The sequence below is a fragment of the Nerophis lumbriciformis genome, linkage group LG05 (assembly GCF_033978685.3).
Source record: "Nerophis lumbriciformis linkage group LG05, RoL_Nlum_v2.1, whole genome shotgun sequence".
Taxonomy (NCBI): Eukaryota; Metazoa; Chordata; class Actinopteri; order Syngnathiformes; family Syngnathidae; genus Nerophis; species Nerophis lumbriciformis.
In genome coordinates this window covers 36,587,272-36,601,885 of record NC_084552.2, presented here as the reverse complement: position 1 = coordinate 36,601,885, position 14,614 = coordinate 36,587,272, and the positions used below count along the sequence as shown (strand labels likewise).

Genomic DNA, 14,614 nt, shown 5'->3' with positions numbered 1-14,614 from the left:
TTGCAGGGGAGCGCTTGGCGGTCAGGTGACGTCTCCGCTACTTCAATGCATGAACGCAAACATGGCTGCCACTTTTAATGCGACGGAAACAGAAGAGAAGAAGATGTTACCTTCTGCGGTGGACGGCCTCCTGCGGAAAACAAGGACACACTTCCTGCGATAAGTGGGTCATGCGTGTGGTGATGCTGCGGTTGCCAAGGTAACAGACTCAATTGATGCCAAAAAGTAGCACCTTCGCCAACCTTTTGATCCTAAAATCCTGCAATTAGTGAGACACAAAAAACATCATTCTCTCCTTCCAGCTGTGTTTGGGGGGGGGGGGGGGGGGGGGCTGTCACCGAGCGACACATGTTTTGATTGATGTTGTTGCTGTATACCAGAAGGTGGCGCTGTAGTGCACAGGAGTCTGTTAAAGACATGTTTTCTAAGTCTTCTCTTCTTTGCCGTGGTTTTCAACTCACTGCGGCCACTAGACGGCGTGTTCTTGCGTAGTCAAGGTGTGCATCGAGCAGATGCCACATTTACTTACAACTAATGCGCACATGCACCTGGACAAGTGCAGACGTGACGCAGCTGCTGTTACTGTTAGCACTCAGGAGGCTAACTTCTTCTGCACATGCAGGCCGGATGTCACACACAGTCACACACACATCAGCAGATTTTTTTCCACATCTTGTTTCTCAGATGCTCCTGTTGCCTCCCTTCATCATCCATCCATCATCCATCCTCTTTCATCACTGTCCAGGTGGACACACTCACCATGTTGCAATGTGATGCAGTCGAGCAGCGCGTGTGTGTGTTTTCCAGCCTCAAGCCATCCTTTTCTCCAGTGTGTGGGAGGGAGGGTATCATCATCATCATGGCAACACCAGCAGCTTGCAGCAGACGGAGGAGGTGGAAGAGCTGGAGGGGGAGGGGCATCTGTTCAGCTTCAATGTAGCATCCACCAATCAGGAAGAAGTTAACTCTCAGTTCTATAATTTCATGCGCGGCATTTCGTCATATTGAATATTTCCAAACATTTCACAATACAAAACAATTGTTAAATTGTCTTGACTGTTTTGCAGGTAAACAGGATTGTCATTGTGTTACTCCAAGCCGCTAGGTGGCGATGACGTGAAAGAGGATGACTGCCACGACATATAAAAAGGGCGGAAACACTCGCAGACGGTCGATTTGCCAAAGCGGACGACTGAAGATGCTGTGGCCTAAAGGTAAATACATGTTTTTCTTACACTTGTATCATCTGATATTGTGATTATCAATTTGACAAAAGTGTATCGTTGCAGATTGTATTACTGGTTTCGCACATCGATGCCTCGTTTTTTACAGATGGCTTTTGATTGTTTCTCCGTCGCTCTGGTGTGTCGTTGCTACACGTTGTTGGAAAATACTGTAATCACATTTCAATGTGGAGCAATTCGACAAAGAGCCATTATTTCAGGTTTTTTAAAAGTACGTATTAAAAGCACATTGAAAATAGGGATATTTAAATTTCTCCATGTGGTCAACACGGAAGTATGGCTGTGGTTCTATGTTGTATCAAGTATACCTTATTTATAAACCTTGACCCGACAAGTTTGAGAATGACATTCTTGTGAATTAGTTTTTCAGATATATTTTGTACCGACATAGACCATGAACTCATATGTAGTCTCCAGAGCAGGGTTGACTCTTATTCTTTGATATTTTACATCTTCAGACGGTGTTATATTTATTTATATTTTTTTCTGCCATTAATAGTTTCGACCAGAGGTCAGCTGACCTAACACATTTAAAAAAATAAAAAAATCATCTTGGATATTTTTTAAACTGAACCAGGGGCATCACTAGGCTTGTAATTATGCCCCTACCCCATTAAGTTGATAAGACAAATATTTTTTCTTTTTACTATCATGCTAATCAGAAATGGTTATTGAAATGTTACTTAATTAAATCACATTACACTATTGCTATATAATTTAGTTTGAAAAATGTAACTGAGCAAGTTTTAAACAGCTCTTGTGGGTGAGTTACAGGTTAAAATAATGTATCACCCATATTGTGGCCACTTAACAATATTGTATTTGCCAACTTTGAAATTATTTATTTAAGTAAAACATTTAAATATTTAGGAGGGATTAGATCTAGCCATGCCAATGCATTGAAAACTAAATGCTTCCTCCTGACTTTTAGGTGAGGTAACTTCCTGTGGTGGCCATTTTGTAAACCAACAGATGAAGTTCCAGCAGGTACCTACAAAATGTTTTTTAAAATTCTTCATTGTCGCTATGATGACGAATTTCCTACCATTCGTAGTTTCCACCAGAGGTCAGCTGACCAAAGATGGTTTCAACCTTCCTTGGATGTCTGAGCGACATGTTAATCTGCATCTGCGGACTGTTTGTTGCATTGAATAACAACTTATATTGTCTGACTTCAGGTGACGTGACCTCCTGCGGTGGCCATTTTGTGAACCAACAGATGAAGTTCCAGCAGGTAAATACAAAATGTTTTAGAAATTCTTCATTGTCGCTGTGATGACGATTTTCCTACCATTCGTAGTTTCCACCAGAGGTCAGCTGACCAATGATGGTTTAAACCTTCCTTGGATGTCTGAGCGACGTCTGTCACTGCGGACTGTTTGTTGCATTGAATACTAACTTCTGTTGTCTGACTTTAGGTGACGTGACCTTCTGGGGCAGCCATTTTGTAAACCAAATGATGAAACTCCAGCAGGTAAATACAAAATGTTTAAAAATATATATTCATTGTCGCTGTGATGACGATTTTCCTACCATTCGTAGTTTCCACCAGAGGTCAGCTGACCAATGATGGTTTAAACCTTCCTTGGATGTCTGAGCGACGTTTGTCTCTGCGGACTGTTTGTTGCATTGAATACTAACTTCTGTTGTCTGACTTTAGGTGGCGGGACCTTCTGGGGCAGCCATTTTGTAAACCAACAGATGAAACTCCAGCAGGTAAATACAAAATGTTTAAAAATATATATTCATTGTCGCTGTGATGACGATTTTCCTACCATTCGTAGTTTCCACCAGAGGTCAGCTGACCAATGATGGTTTAAACCTTCCTTGGATGTCTGAGCGACATGTTTGTCTGTGTCTGCGGATTGTTTGTTGCATTGAATACTAACTTCTTTTGTCTGACTTTAGGTGATGTAACCTTCTGTGGCGGCAATTTTGTAAACCAACATATGAAGTTCCAGCAGGTAAATACAAAATGTTTTAGAAATTCTTCATTGTCGCTGTGATGACGATTTACCTACCATTCGTAGTTTCCACCAGAGGTCAGCTGACCAATGATGGTTTAAACCTTCCTTGGATGTCTGAGCGACGTTTGTCTCTGCGGACTGTTTGTTTCATTGAATACTAACTTCTGTTGTCTGACTTTAGGTGGCGGGACCTTCTGGGGCAGCCATTTTGTAAACCAACAGATGAAACTCCAGCAGGTAAATACAAAATGTTTAAAAATATATATTCATTGTCGCTGTGATGACGATTTTCCTACCATTCGTAGTTTCCACCAGAGGTCAGCTGACCAATGATGGTTTAAACCTTCCTTGGATGTCTGAGCGACATGTTTGTCTGTGTCTGCGGATTGTTTGTTGCATTGAATACTAACTTCTTTTGTCTGACTTTAGGTGATGTAACCTTCTGTGGCGGCAATTTTGTAAACCAACATATGAAGTTCCAGCAGGTAAATACAAAATGTTTTAGAAATTCTTCATTGTCGCTATGATGACGATTTACCTACCATTCGTAGTTTCCACCAGAGGTCAGCTGACCAATGATGGTTTAAACCTTCCTTGGATGTCTGAGCGACGTTTGTCTCTGCGGACTGTTTGTTTCATTGAATACTAACTTCTGTTGTCTGACTTTAGGTGGCGGAACCTTCTGGGGCAGCCATTTTGTAAACCAACAGATGAAACTCCAGCAGGTAAATACAAAATGTTTAAAAATATATATTCATTGTCGCTGTGATGACGATTTTCCTACCATTCGTAGTTTCCACCAGAGGTCAGCTGACCAATGATGGTTTAAACCTTCCTTGGATGTCTGAGCGACATGTTTGTCTGTGTCTGCGGATTGTTTGTTGCATTGAATACTAACTTCTTTTGTCTGACTTTAGGTGATGTAACCTTCTGTGGCGGCAATTTTGTAAACCAACATATGAAGTTCCAGCAGGTAAATACAAAATGTTTTAGAAATTCTTCATTGTCGCTGTGATGACGATTTTCCTACCATTCGTAGTTTCCACCAGAGGTCAGCTGACCAATGATGGTTTAAACCTTCCTTGGATGTCTGAGCGACATGTCAGTCTGCGTCTGAGGACTGTTTGTAGCATTGAATACTAACTTCTTTTGTCTGACTTTAGGTGACGTAACCTTCTTTGGCGGCCATTTTGTAGACCAACAGACGAAGTTCCAGGCAGGTTGGTACATGTTTTTGTAAATATAATCAATGTTGTCGCTGTGATGACGATTTTTCCTACCATTCGTAGTTTCCACCAGAGGTCAGCTGACCAAAGATGGTTTAAATCTTCCTTGGATGTCTGAGCGACATGTGGCCATGTGTTCGTCTTCAGACTGTATCCTGATGATTCTCCTCCTCTTACAGGTTGACCACCAGCTCGGGGACGTTGAACCAGAACCACATTTGTTTTGTTGGCATCACAAGACCTTGTTTCTTTGTTGAAATGTTTAAGTTAAATAAAATGACCATAACAATTTGATGTCCTTTAACCGTTAACGTATAAGAACCAAGATCCAATTGGGGCGTGTAGGAAACCTTTGTGTGGTTTTCATGTGACTATGGCAAGATATGGTTTCCCTAAAATGCTGGTGTCAGGTAAATTGTGTAGGCGCTAGCTCATTACCAAAAGTTTAGTTTCTGCCATTTAAGCTAATTTTAATCAATCGTAAAGGTTTAATTAGGTGTCATATATTCAAATTCAACCACTAACTTTATCCCAGCAGAGAATCCAGGAAAAATAAGCTAAATACCGTACATCTATGTTGGGCTTTTAGAAAGTGTAATGAGATGTTTTACAATAGCAAAAACTTCATTTAGGAAAAAAAACTGGTACACAAATGAATTTTACAAATTGGGTTAGCCATGAGCAATGTAACCTACATGTATTTGTAACACCACAGGTTTGATATCCTAATAGGCTGCAGGCCCAATATTTTTTTTTGCCTTACTTCATAGGTTAAGGTGGTGTGGCCCACTCAGCCTGGCCGGCTAATGTTATGGACTCTTGAGAAGTGCTAAAGCAGGGATGTCAAACTTGTTTCTAATGAGGGCCACATCAGTTATGACTGCTCTTGGTAGTTTGCTTGTAACTGTTTTAAATGGATTTGTCTTATACGGGTGAAACTTTAACAATTTGAGTATAATGCAAAGGTTAGCCTATTGCAGCAATTTGATTTGGAAGGTGAAATTAAAGACTAGCTCATAAAATGCAGCCAAGAAATTTCAAGCTTTTTGAAATAATTTTGATTATGGCTTACAGTTTCTGATCTGTAAATGTTTTTTCTCAAACTGAGTTGTGATAACAAAATCATAACAGGCATGACATATCTCACTTGGCATGTAGTGAGTTTGAATCGTATATTTTCTCATTTGAAGTTTGAAATGTTGAAATGATTTTTTCCGCGATATTTTATTTGAGTTTCAGTGTTTCACAATTGCCAATGGCAACGCAAGTATATTTGTAGTACACAAGGCAATTTAAACTGCTTTACAGAAAATTACCTCAAAAGTCAATTCAAATTAAAATCTATAAAAACGATCATAGATCAAATGGTGTTCCTCAGACCTCGTCCCCCCCAAATTCAAGACTCATGGGGAAAATGCATTCTACTATTTTGCCACCACACAGTGGAATGCACTACCAACAGACCTTCAAATTCGAACTTCCCTACTAAATTTTAAAACTGTCATAAAATCATGGCTCAGCTCAGCCTCTACCTGATCTGAACCAAAATGGATCCCCAGCAACTTCCCAAGCATCAAGCAGGTTTATATGTGGTTATAGTGTATATATATTTTGTCATTCTGTTTTGCACCCTTGGAGTCAACATGTACATAGTGTATATATACCACCCCATTTTTGGTGTATATTTATAAATCACCTGACATGTATTCTGTATAAATGTACATAATTTATAAATTTTTTAACATGTTTCTTTTTATATACAGGTTATATATTTTATTATTGAATGAATCAAATGTGAATATTTAATGGAAACATGCATTTTGGCTTTTTGTGCCATCCATTTGCCTTTTTAAAGCATTACATGGATTCAATTCTTTAAGATGTCAAACTTCTCAATCAATCAGTGTATAAAATACTGTCATGCAATATTAGTGTTTTCAGCCCATATGCATTTAGTTGTTTAGGTACTGTAAACAAATCTGGTGATTTTGTGATCAAAAACTGGCAGCACAGTTGCCATAATTTTACCATAAAATATGTTGGATATATAAAAGGAAAAGTTTTTCTGGGGCAGCTCGGGATCTTTCTGTGTGGAGTTTGCATGTTCTCCCCACGACTGCGTGGGTTCCCTCCGGGTACTCCGGCTTCCTCCCACCGCCAAAAAGATGCACCTGGGGACACTAAATTGGGCCTATAATGCAGGGGTCACCAAACTACGGCCCCCTAGCGTCCAAAATCCAGCCCGCGGGAAGTCCCAAGTTAGAAAAACAAAAATTATATTTATTTTTTTAATATTTTTTATTTGTCCTTACTAGTCCATTTTCTACCGTCTCCTAGCCACTCAGGCAAATCATGTTGTCTAAAAATGCATTTTACCATCGATAACGTGACATGCAGCAAGTGCGCTCTTTAAGTCAATTAGTGCGCGAGGAATATATATGTATGAATACATATATATACATATATATATACACACACACATAGACACATACATATATACACATGCATATATATATACATACATATATACACACACACATTTACATATAATATATACAGTATATATATATATATGGCCCTGTGATGAGGTGGCGACTTGTCCAGGGTGTACACCGCCTTCCTCCCGAATGCAGCTGAGATAGGCTCCAGCGACCCCAAAAAGGGACAAGCGGTAGAAAATGGATGGATGGATATATATATATATATATATATATATATATATATAGCGCAGCCCCAATGCGGCCCCGGAGTCAAAAAGTTTGGGGACCCCTAATATAGTGTGTGAGTGTGAATGTTGTCTGTCTATCTGTGTTGGCCCTGTGATGAGGTGGCGACGTGTCCAGGGTGTACCCCGCCTTCCGCCTGAATGCAGCTGAGATAGGCTCCAGCACCCCCCGCGACCCCAAAAGGGACAAGCGGTAGGAAATGGATGGATGGATGGTTTGCCAGTTTTTATCGTTTAAATCGTGTCCTTTTTAGTGTACAATTGGATAACATGCTTTGAAACCCTAAGTCAAGCATATTTTAAATTTATTATAAACTACAATGTAGAATTTGTACATCATTAAAATGTAAAATATAGGCAATAGCATGCAGTGCATGCATTTATTTGGTCAAAATGAAAACTTAACTTATTTCCAGCCTTTCGCACCATATCTGGCCGCTGGGCCTTGAGTCACCTGTGTGACTTCTGCACCAACCTGTGGGGTTTCTCCGCAAACTCAACCTCAGCGGCCACTAGAGGGCGCCAAACACGGGTGCCCCCTTCCCCCAGTCCAAATCATCCGAAGAGGTCCCCACATGTCCAGGACCGCTACTGCTCCAACTGACCAACGTTCTGCTGGTCTGAGCGTGTGCCCGCCTGAGCCGCGTGGACGCACACGCTCAGTCCTTCGAGTGCGCGCGCGCTCACACGAGCGCGTGAGAGAGAGAGAAGACAGGAAACAAGAGAGCAGAGAGAGGAAAAAAGGCGAGCTGGCGAGCTGGGGAGGAGGAATGCTCCATCTGCCCTGTGCTCTGTGACCGCGAGCCTTCATCCTGGGCTGTGCCTGGAAGAGCACATCTCGTGGCGGCTTCCCACTATTGCAAAGTGGAGCAGACGCCAGAAGACAATAAGGACTTGTCCTCCTAAGACATGACTGGTCTACATTAAGTGTCTGCCCCGGACTGCACCATCCCAGCCATGACGCCCGGCACCGGTAAGTGTGTGAGGGGGGGAAAGGAGGGAGGGGGCAGCTAAAAAGGCGTCGTCCGGTGGTTCTGGTCGGTGGTCGACGCTGCCTGACCCAGAAGATGACTTCAGAGGTCCTGTGAGGTCGAGTTCCGTTCAGCCATGTTGCAGGGGCATGATGGAAGGGCGGAGAGCTCTTGACACCTGCCCTCCTTCACGGTACCGCCGAGAACGCGTCCGAAACGGCGCTGCCTCGGTACAGAATTGGCGCACCGTCCTCCCACGCCGAGAATTGACTTTGTGACTCTGTGTGTCAGCCATGTTGCCGCCAGTAGGGAACACTGTCGAGTCCTGGGGCTTTGACACCACCGACCGGTACCGAGGAGAGCGGGGAGAGGGGGGTGCGGAGGGGTTTTGAAGGAAGGGGGTCACGGTCCTTTTTGGACTCCCGTGGGACATCAATGTTGGAAGAACCGGCTCAGTGTGTGTGTGTGTATTTTCTCCATGAAAACTTCAAAGAACATTTTCATTGAGCTATACGTGTGTGTTAACAAGTCTCTGCAGATCGAACCCCCTCAAGCATATTATTTAATATTTACATATTTAATAGTATAGTGGAGTTTTAACAGAAATTGTTTCTGATGACAATTGTTTGAGGGAAGGTCAGGGCAGGACACCATGCAGACGTTACCATGGAGATGGTTATTATTGATACCATGATATATTTAATAATTGATTGATTGGCCGTTTGATTATATCTCGCCTCTCATCTTTGTTCTCCATCCTCACGCATGCCTCTTGCAGGTCATTGAGAGGAGCAAATGTTCATCATGCTCTCTCCTCTGTGCGGCCGGGCACCTTCACATCTTATTTTAGCATCGCTCCTCGTGTGAGTGTGTGGACCTCCTCCCTCCTTGGAAAATGAAGCGTGGGTCGAGCGCTTTACGCCCTCCTCCTCCACCTCCGGATGCGGCCCAACGACTCACACAGTCGGTAAACATGCACACACACACTGACCACAGAGCTGACAGGCCGCACGAGCATTCCAACAACAGGCTGGACACTCGTGCCGCAAGTTCGAGCCCCTTTCTGGTAGCCACCTCTCTCTTCAGCCCTGATGTCAGCACCAAGATGGCGTCTGACCTTCTCATCAGGCTGTCAGGTCACACACACACACACATTCCCACACACACACACAAACAGAGTGTCTGTCTGATGCCTTTTGTCCGCTCGTGTGTCTTCAGAGGCGACCCAGAAGGCCCTGGTGCATCCTGGAAGTGGAGCTGAGGCTGAGAGACGAGAGGCCTTGCCGGAGGGACAAGGGGGGCAGCAGGACGAGCCTGGCCCGGCTCTGTCCCCGGACGGCCCCGGAGCGAGTCCCAATCCGCCCTCGCTCACGCTCACTCCTGATGGGGACGCCGCAACGGACACGTTGGCTTCGGACCTCCTGAGGAAACTGGCCGGTGTGTGTGAGGGTGATGGTTAGCGTGGATTCGCAGCAGATGCTAACCTCAAGGAATGTCTTTCATGGCAGAGAGTCAGGTCGTCACCCCGCCAGGCGTGAAGGTCAAAGAGGAGGAGGAGTCCATGGAAATCAACACGCTAACAATGTCAGATCTCATAAGAGACTCTCCAAGCATAAGAGGCCGCCATCTTGTCGCCGTCAAAAGAGAACCGCTCAACTGGATGGGAATGGCAGATCCACGTGGGATGTGTGCTGCAAGCTGCCGAGTTCCTGACAGCGGGCTTACAGATGGGCCGCTCGCAGTCAAACAGGAGAAGACGGTCCTCAGCAGACACATGGAAGAGGAGACCCGAGACAAGTTTTTATCTGGAGTCAGCACAGAAGAGCAGCTTTTCTTTGGAGACCAGTTGTGTTCTGGAGCCAAAATGGTGGAGCAGTGCCTGCGGGCGGCGCTCTGGCAGGACATGTCTGTCAACCTGGCGTCCACGCTGCTTTACCAGCTCTCAGGTAGACACACACTCAATCCACTTGTCAATCCTTTCTTCACGTTGTGTTCTTGGTGTCCAGAGCGTGTCACTAAGTCCAACAGTCTGCCGGCACAAAGGACAAGCCCCCCCACCAGCAGGTATGTGTCCCAGTAACGTCTTCTTCTCTGCTTACCTGAAGCGTTACGTGCATGTTGTGCATGTCTTTGTCTCACATATAGTCTAGTCCTAAAGGCAGAGCCAACATGGACCAGCCGCCCTTTGGACTCTCCCCATGGTAAACACACATGGGATAAGTTTGAAGTTGTACATGTACCAAAATAAATTGAGTGTGGTTTAAAACTTTTATTTTGTCTTCAACAGGAAGTTCAAGCAGCATTAGAAGTGGCAGCTTCTTCTACAGGTGAGTGCCTCCTATGACAAGCTTAATTGGGTCCTCTTAGAAATGGCGTTGCTATGGTTACCAAGAATACTTCCCTGTCATAAGGTGTCACGTGTGTGGCTTCGAGACCGATGGGCGCTTTCTATTTCACAATCACATGATGGAGCACCGACAACGGGAGCGTGGCTCCTTTTCACTACGCTGCTGCGTGTGCGACCACTCGACCACGCAGGAGGCGGCTATGAAGGTGCACGCCGACACGCATTTGCTGGTGGGAGTCAACAGGTGCGTGTCAGAAAGCGCGCGTTGCTGTTAAATTTATGTTCCGTTAACCACGCCTCTACCTACGCCCCCGCCAGATGCCCCTTCGCCCCTCCTGCCAGTAGTGCACCGACAGTTGCCACGGCAACCCCGCTGGAGACGAGCACCTCAGAGCATCGCTGCCGCATCTGCCAGAGGTCGTTTCCAGGGCAACAAGAGCTGCTGGTTCACTTCCAGGGTCATCGCCAAGGCAACCAGTACCGCTGCGAGCGCTGCGGCCACCTGACACGGACCGCCAATAAGCTGGTGGAGCACGTGCGCGTGCACACGGGGGAGCGGCCCTTCACCTGTGACCTTTGCCCCTACAGCGCCAAGCGGCGGGACAGCCTGCGTCTGCACTGCAAGGTCAAACACGCATCGCGTGGCGTGGCCACCACGAGCGCCGCTGCCACCAGTGTGCACACCCACCGCTCCTACGCGCACGGAAATGACCCCAGCAAACATGTGGGGCGGCTTCACAGTGACGTGGATGCCGCACACACCTCTCTTCCTCCCTCGCTATGCGATGGAGGCTGGAGGCGGGATTTGTCTCCTATGGTGTCAATCACCACGCTGCTCGCGGTCAAAGCTCGCTCTCCTGCACCGCCCTCCTACTCCCCCTTTTCTTCCAACAAACTTTCCTTCCTGGGCTACCTTGGCCTGACGTCTTTGTGAACGTCTTCTTCTGACCTCTTTTCTCATGGCTGCATGTCACCACTGCTTTTCACCTTTTTGCTCTCCTTGGTATCTTCACCTCCTTGGCTGCTCAGGACTTGTTGAGCGATGGAAGTAAAGCTCACTACCATATCAAGTCCATGCAAACGTCATCATTGACGTTTGTTAGCATTGTACTTGCTATGCCTGCTTTTAGCCAATCCTGACTCCTTTTATTATCGTTAGGACAAAAAGGTATTCCTGAGTCTAAAATGCATATATTATACAAGTACAAAATAATATGTAAATGTTTTTAATTGATTATAAATAAACTGTATATTATAAATAGTTTCTTATTTGTAAGTTCATATTTAATTTTAGTATTTATTGTATAAAAATAAATTTTTCAATAATTAATGTGTTTATTTTTAATTAATTGATTATTAACACAATTTTACTTGTTTTTTGTATGTACAGTGGTCCCTCGCCACATCGATTCGATTTTTTGGGGGGATATTTAAAAAAAAAAAAAATTCAAGCATGTTCAAAAAACCTTTGGGTCTTAAAGCATTTTCAAGCATAAAATGGCCTAACAAACTGAAAATGTCAATATTACAGTAATAATGGCCATTATATGAGACAAGAGCACGCAGTATTTTGGCCACTGATTGGCTCAGCCTAAGGCTGCATTACTATATTGGATTAAAAGAAAGGTGACTTAAGGGTGTTATTTCATGTGTAGGAGGCTCCCACAATGTTGGAAACCTACCTTAATTAGAAGATCATACATATTTTGTATGCTCTAGCTATGAAATATTTGATTTATAATGAGTGATTCCCACTTAATGGAAATTAATTTATTGTGGGCATGTTCAAAACCACTTAACGAGGATAAACGAGGGACCAGTGTACTGTGTGTGTATGTCTAGACTTTTGGGACACGGTGTATTGTCTGCCATTCTTGGGAAAGCCAGCTTCCAAATGAGCGCAATGGGATGTATTTTTGCTGACAAGACAAATATGTCGTTCAAACAAAGCCATGGTGCAAATGTTTGTGTTTTTTAGCCACAGCTAACCATCGTTAGCATGAATGTGATTATCAAGGACTATCATCTCATCAGTTTATTGAAACTGCCTGACATTTTATAAAAAAGATCTTTTGTTAAGTTGACACTTTGTATCTTTCAAATGTTTCGCTGACAAGCTTCACTAGCGTCATCGATTGCTCATGTTGGAGCTTTTGAAGGACAGACATGCTCCTTTTAATCTTTGTGTTCGATATTAACACTCGTGTGCACTTTGTCTGCTTGCTGACACAAAAAGTCGAGTCATTGTAGAATTTTGACATCTAATGATTGTTTCTTTGCTTGTATTATTTTCACCACTGAGCTAACGGATCCAGCACGCGCAGCTCTAATCTATACCACGGTTGGCCTCCATCTAGTTTTGGCTGGATCTTGTTTGCTTTTGCTTGATCAATAAAGTGAAACTTGCAGTCGGATGGAGTTTCTCATTGCAATCAGAAGCATATGAAGAAGTGACAAACATTCGATCAATAAACGCATAGAGAGAAACGGGCCATGAAGGTCACACTCCTTACAGCTCATGAGTAGGAGGACGAGTGTCAATCGCCTTGAGCTTTGCCCCTCCCCATCGCTGCTGGTTGCCATGGTAACCTGGCATGTTGTAACTGTGCATGGAGCCAAGGGAGCTTCTAAACAGATCATTATTACATTGGACTAAATGAAAGGAGGAGGGGTGGGTCAGGGGAAAGATGGAAGCAGACGACGGGATGCATGCAGCGAAAGGTCTGGGGTCAAGGTAAAGATATGGCCCGCTTAAATTATATCTTTATTATTGTAATGGTAATGGTTTAGATTATTTGGAACATGCCTCCCTGGGGAAGTGTTTAGAGAACATCCGACAGGTAGGAGGCCACGGGGAAGACCCAGGACACGTTGGGGAAACTACTGTACGTCTCCCGGCTGGCTTGGAAATGCCTCGGGATCCCCCGAGAGGAGCCGGACAAAGTGGCTGGGAGAGGGAGTCTGGGCTTCTCTACTTAGGCTGCTGCCCCCGCGACCCGACCTCGGATAGGCGGAAGAAGATGGATGAATGGCTGGAACATGTATGTGTCGTTACTTTGAAGTCCATCACATAATTACAGTTTCACAATTCAACATCTTTGAAAAGGAGTAAAAAAGAAGCAAAGCTTATTTAATCTTACCCCGATGCAGCAATTTGTTCACTTCCTGTGTTTAACATGTACCAATTTACCAATTTTATACTAAAAGCAAAAAAGATGTGTAATAGTAAACGTTTGTAGATAGCTTATTCAGATATAAAGAAAAAAACAATAAGTAAAGGAGTAAAAGTTGGCAGAGACATTGTTTGGTATTGAATAAGTACACGATGTCTCATAAATATGACCTTAATTCATGATAAAATAATGAAGAGTAAATATATATACACTACTAAAACTAGTAAGTACATTGTATAACGAAAATAGATGGCATAAATCAGGGGTTCCTATCCTTTTTGACCTTGGTGCCCAACTTTTCCACTACAGAGAGGACCAGGGTCCACTCAAATATCAACACTGAATAATGATTTTACTCTTGATTTTATTCGTATTCAATAATTATATGTAACCTTCTTACAGTTTAACAGTCAAGCAATATGAAACCATGCTTTAATCACAAAAAATATTATCAAGGTTTTGGTCAGGCTAATTACAAAAATAAATACCAATCAAATATACTGCAAAAGAAGGGACTCATAAAAACTGATGAAAAAGAAAATTTACATACAATTACTCAGTGATAAAATAATTAAATTCTAACTGAATTAATTCATCCATTTTGTACCGCTTGTCCCTCTCAATAAACTGTCAATAAAATTTAAGTGCAAATGAAAATACAGCTCCACCACTTTAGGCCTCATTTTTGCAGTTAAGGAACTTCTCTGGGACGTCTTCTTTGTTTGATACGTCATTACTGCCACAAGTGGTGGAAAGGTGTATTACAATGGAGTACTTCTGCAGCCCATACATAAAAAACACATATTTTTTGGTGGCCCTCGAGAGGGCGCGAGCAGCCTAACAATTGGCCCCAGCCCTTTAAAAAATGGCATAAACATTGAGTAATAAACAGATAAATGCACTGTATAATCAATGAGAGATGATGCTTTATTAAATAATACAATTCTGGGTAATGATCAGA

General features: G+C 43.5%; 1 protein-coding gene, 1 long non-coding RNA gene and 10 other non-coding genes across 21 annotated transcripts; all 12 read left to right on the top strand.

Moving 5' to 3' along the window:
• The first annotated feature begins 53 nt into the window (after window positions 1-53).
• Window positions 54-4,726, top strand: LOC133606544 (uncharacterized). Of its 9 annotated transcripts, none has more exons than XR_012050432.1 (13): window positions 54-199; window positions 1,068-1,214; window positions 2,176-2,231; window positions 2,423-2,478; window positions 2,663-2,718; window positions 3,153-3,208; window positions 3,393-3,448; window positions 3,641-3,696; window positions 3,881-3,936; window positions 4,129-4,184; window positions 4,251-4,312; window positions 4,375-4,431; window positions 4,617-4,726. It is a non-coding gene; the product is annotated as an uncharacterized lncRNA (long non-coding RNA). The 9 variants fall into 9 exon arrangements; XR_012050433.1 differs by having other exon boundaries at window positions 4,501-4,726; XR_012050434.1 differs by lacking the exon at window positions 4,251-4,312 and adding an exon at window positions 2,905-2,960.
• LOC133607005 (small nucleolar RNA SNORD14) lies at window positions 2,266-2,357 on the top strand. Its single transcript, XR_009815338.1, has one exon. It is a non-coding gene; the product is annotated as a small nucleolar RNA SNORD14 (small nucleolar RNA).
• LOC133607036 (small nucleolar RNA SNORD14) lies at window positions 2,512-2,603 on the top strand. Its single transcript, XR_009815366.1, has one exon. It is a non-coding gene; the product is annotated as a small nucleolar RNA SNORD14 (small nucleolar RNA).
• On the top strand, window positions 2,754-2,845 carry LOC133606999 (small nucleolar RNA SNORD14). The gene has a single exon (XR_009815333.1). It is a non-coding gene; the product is annotated as a small nucleolar RNA SNORD14 (small nucleolar RNA).
• On the top strand, window positions 2,996-3,087 carry LOC133607000 (small nucleolar RNA SNORD14). The gene has a single exon (XR_009815334.1). It is a non-coding gene; the product is annotated as a small nucleolar RNA SNORD14 (small nucleolar RNA).
• On the top strand, window positions 3,242-3,333 carry LOC133607006 (small nucleolar RNA SNORD14). Its single transcript, XR_009815339.1, has one exon. It is a non-coding gene; the product is annotated as a small nucleolar RNA SNORD14 (small nucleolar RNA).
• On the top strand, window positions 3,484-3,575 carry LOC133607001 (small nucleolar RNA SNORD14). The gene has a single exon (XR_009815335.1). It is a non-coding gene; the product is annotated as a small nucleolar RNA SNORD14 (small nucleolar RNA).
• LOC133607007 (small nucleolar RNA SNORD14) lies at window positions 3,730-3,821 on the top strand. The gene has a single exon (XR_009815340.1). It is a non-coding gene; the product is annotated as a small nucleolar RNA SNORD14 (small nucleolar RNA).
• LOC133607003 (small nucleolar RNA SNORD14) lies at window positions 3,972-4,063 on the top strand. The gene has a single exon (XR_009815336.1). It is a non-coding gene; the product is annotated as a small nucleolar RNA SNORD14 (small nucleolar RNA).
• LOC133607004 (small nucleolar RNA SNORD14) lies at window positions 4,218-4,309 on the top strand. The gene has a single exon (XR_009815337.1). It is a non-coding gene; the product is annotated as a small nucleolar RNA SNORD14 (small nucleolar RNA).
• LOC133607008 (small nucleolar RNA SNORD14) lies at window positions 4,467-4,559 on the top strand. The gene has a single exon (XR_009815341.1). It is a non-coding gene; the product is annotated as a small nucleolar RNA SNORD14 (small nucleolar RNA).
• A 3,155-nt stretch (window positions 4,727-7,881) lies between the features above and the next one.
• On the top strand, window positions 7,882-12,883 carry LOC133606545 (zinc finger protein 827-like). 2 transcript variants are annotated; one of them, XM_061960607.2, is made up of 9 exons: window positions 7,882-8,135; window positions 8,912-9,269; window positions 9,352-9,570; window positions 9,642-10,079; window positions 10,140-10,197; window positions 10,279-10,334; window positions 10,421-10,460; window positions 10,545-10,724; window positions 10,799-12,883. In XM_061960607.2, exons 2-9 carry the CDS (start codon window positions 9,029-9,031, stop codon window positions 11,412-11,414), a joined length of 1,848 nt encoding a protein of 615 aa, XP_061816591.2. In that variant the 5' UTR covers window positions 7,882-8,135; window positions 8,912-9,028; the 3' UTR covers window positions 11,415-12,883. The 2 variants fall into 2 exon arrangements, with proteins under 2 accessions (XP_061816591.2, XP_061816590.2); XM_061960606.2 differs by having other exon boundaries at window positions 9,642-10,197.
• Window positions 12,884-14,614: the final 1,731 nt, after the last annotated feature.

What these genes read in the sequence shown, in the direction of transcription:
- LOC133606545 (XM_061960606.2), top strand. Translation starts at nt 9,029, where the DNA reads ATGAAGCGTGGGTCGAGCGCTTTACGCCCTCCTCCTCCACCTCCGGAT. An exon ending in ACAAGCCCCCCCACCAGCAG is followed by an intron (nt 10,198 to 10,278) that starts GTATGTGTCCCA and finishes TCTCACATATAG; the next exon opens with TCTAGTCCTAAAGGCAGAGC. An exon ending in AGTGGCAGCTTCTTCTACAG is followed by an intron (nt 10,461 to 10,544) that starts GTGAGTGCCTCC and finishes CCCTGTCATAAG; the next exon opens with GTGTCACGTGTGTGGCTTCG.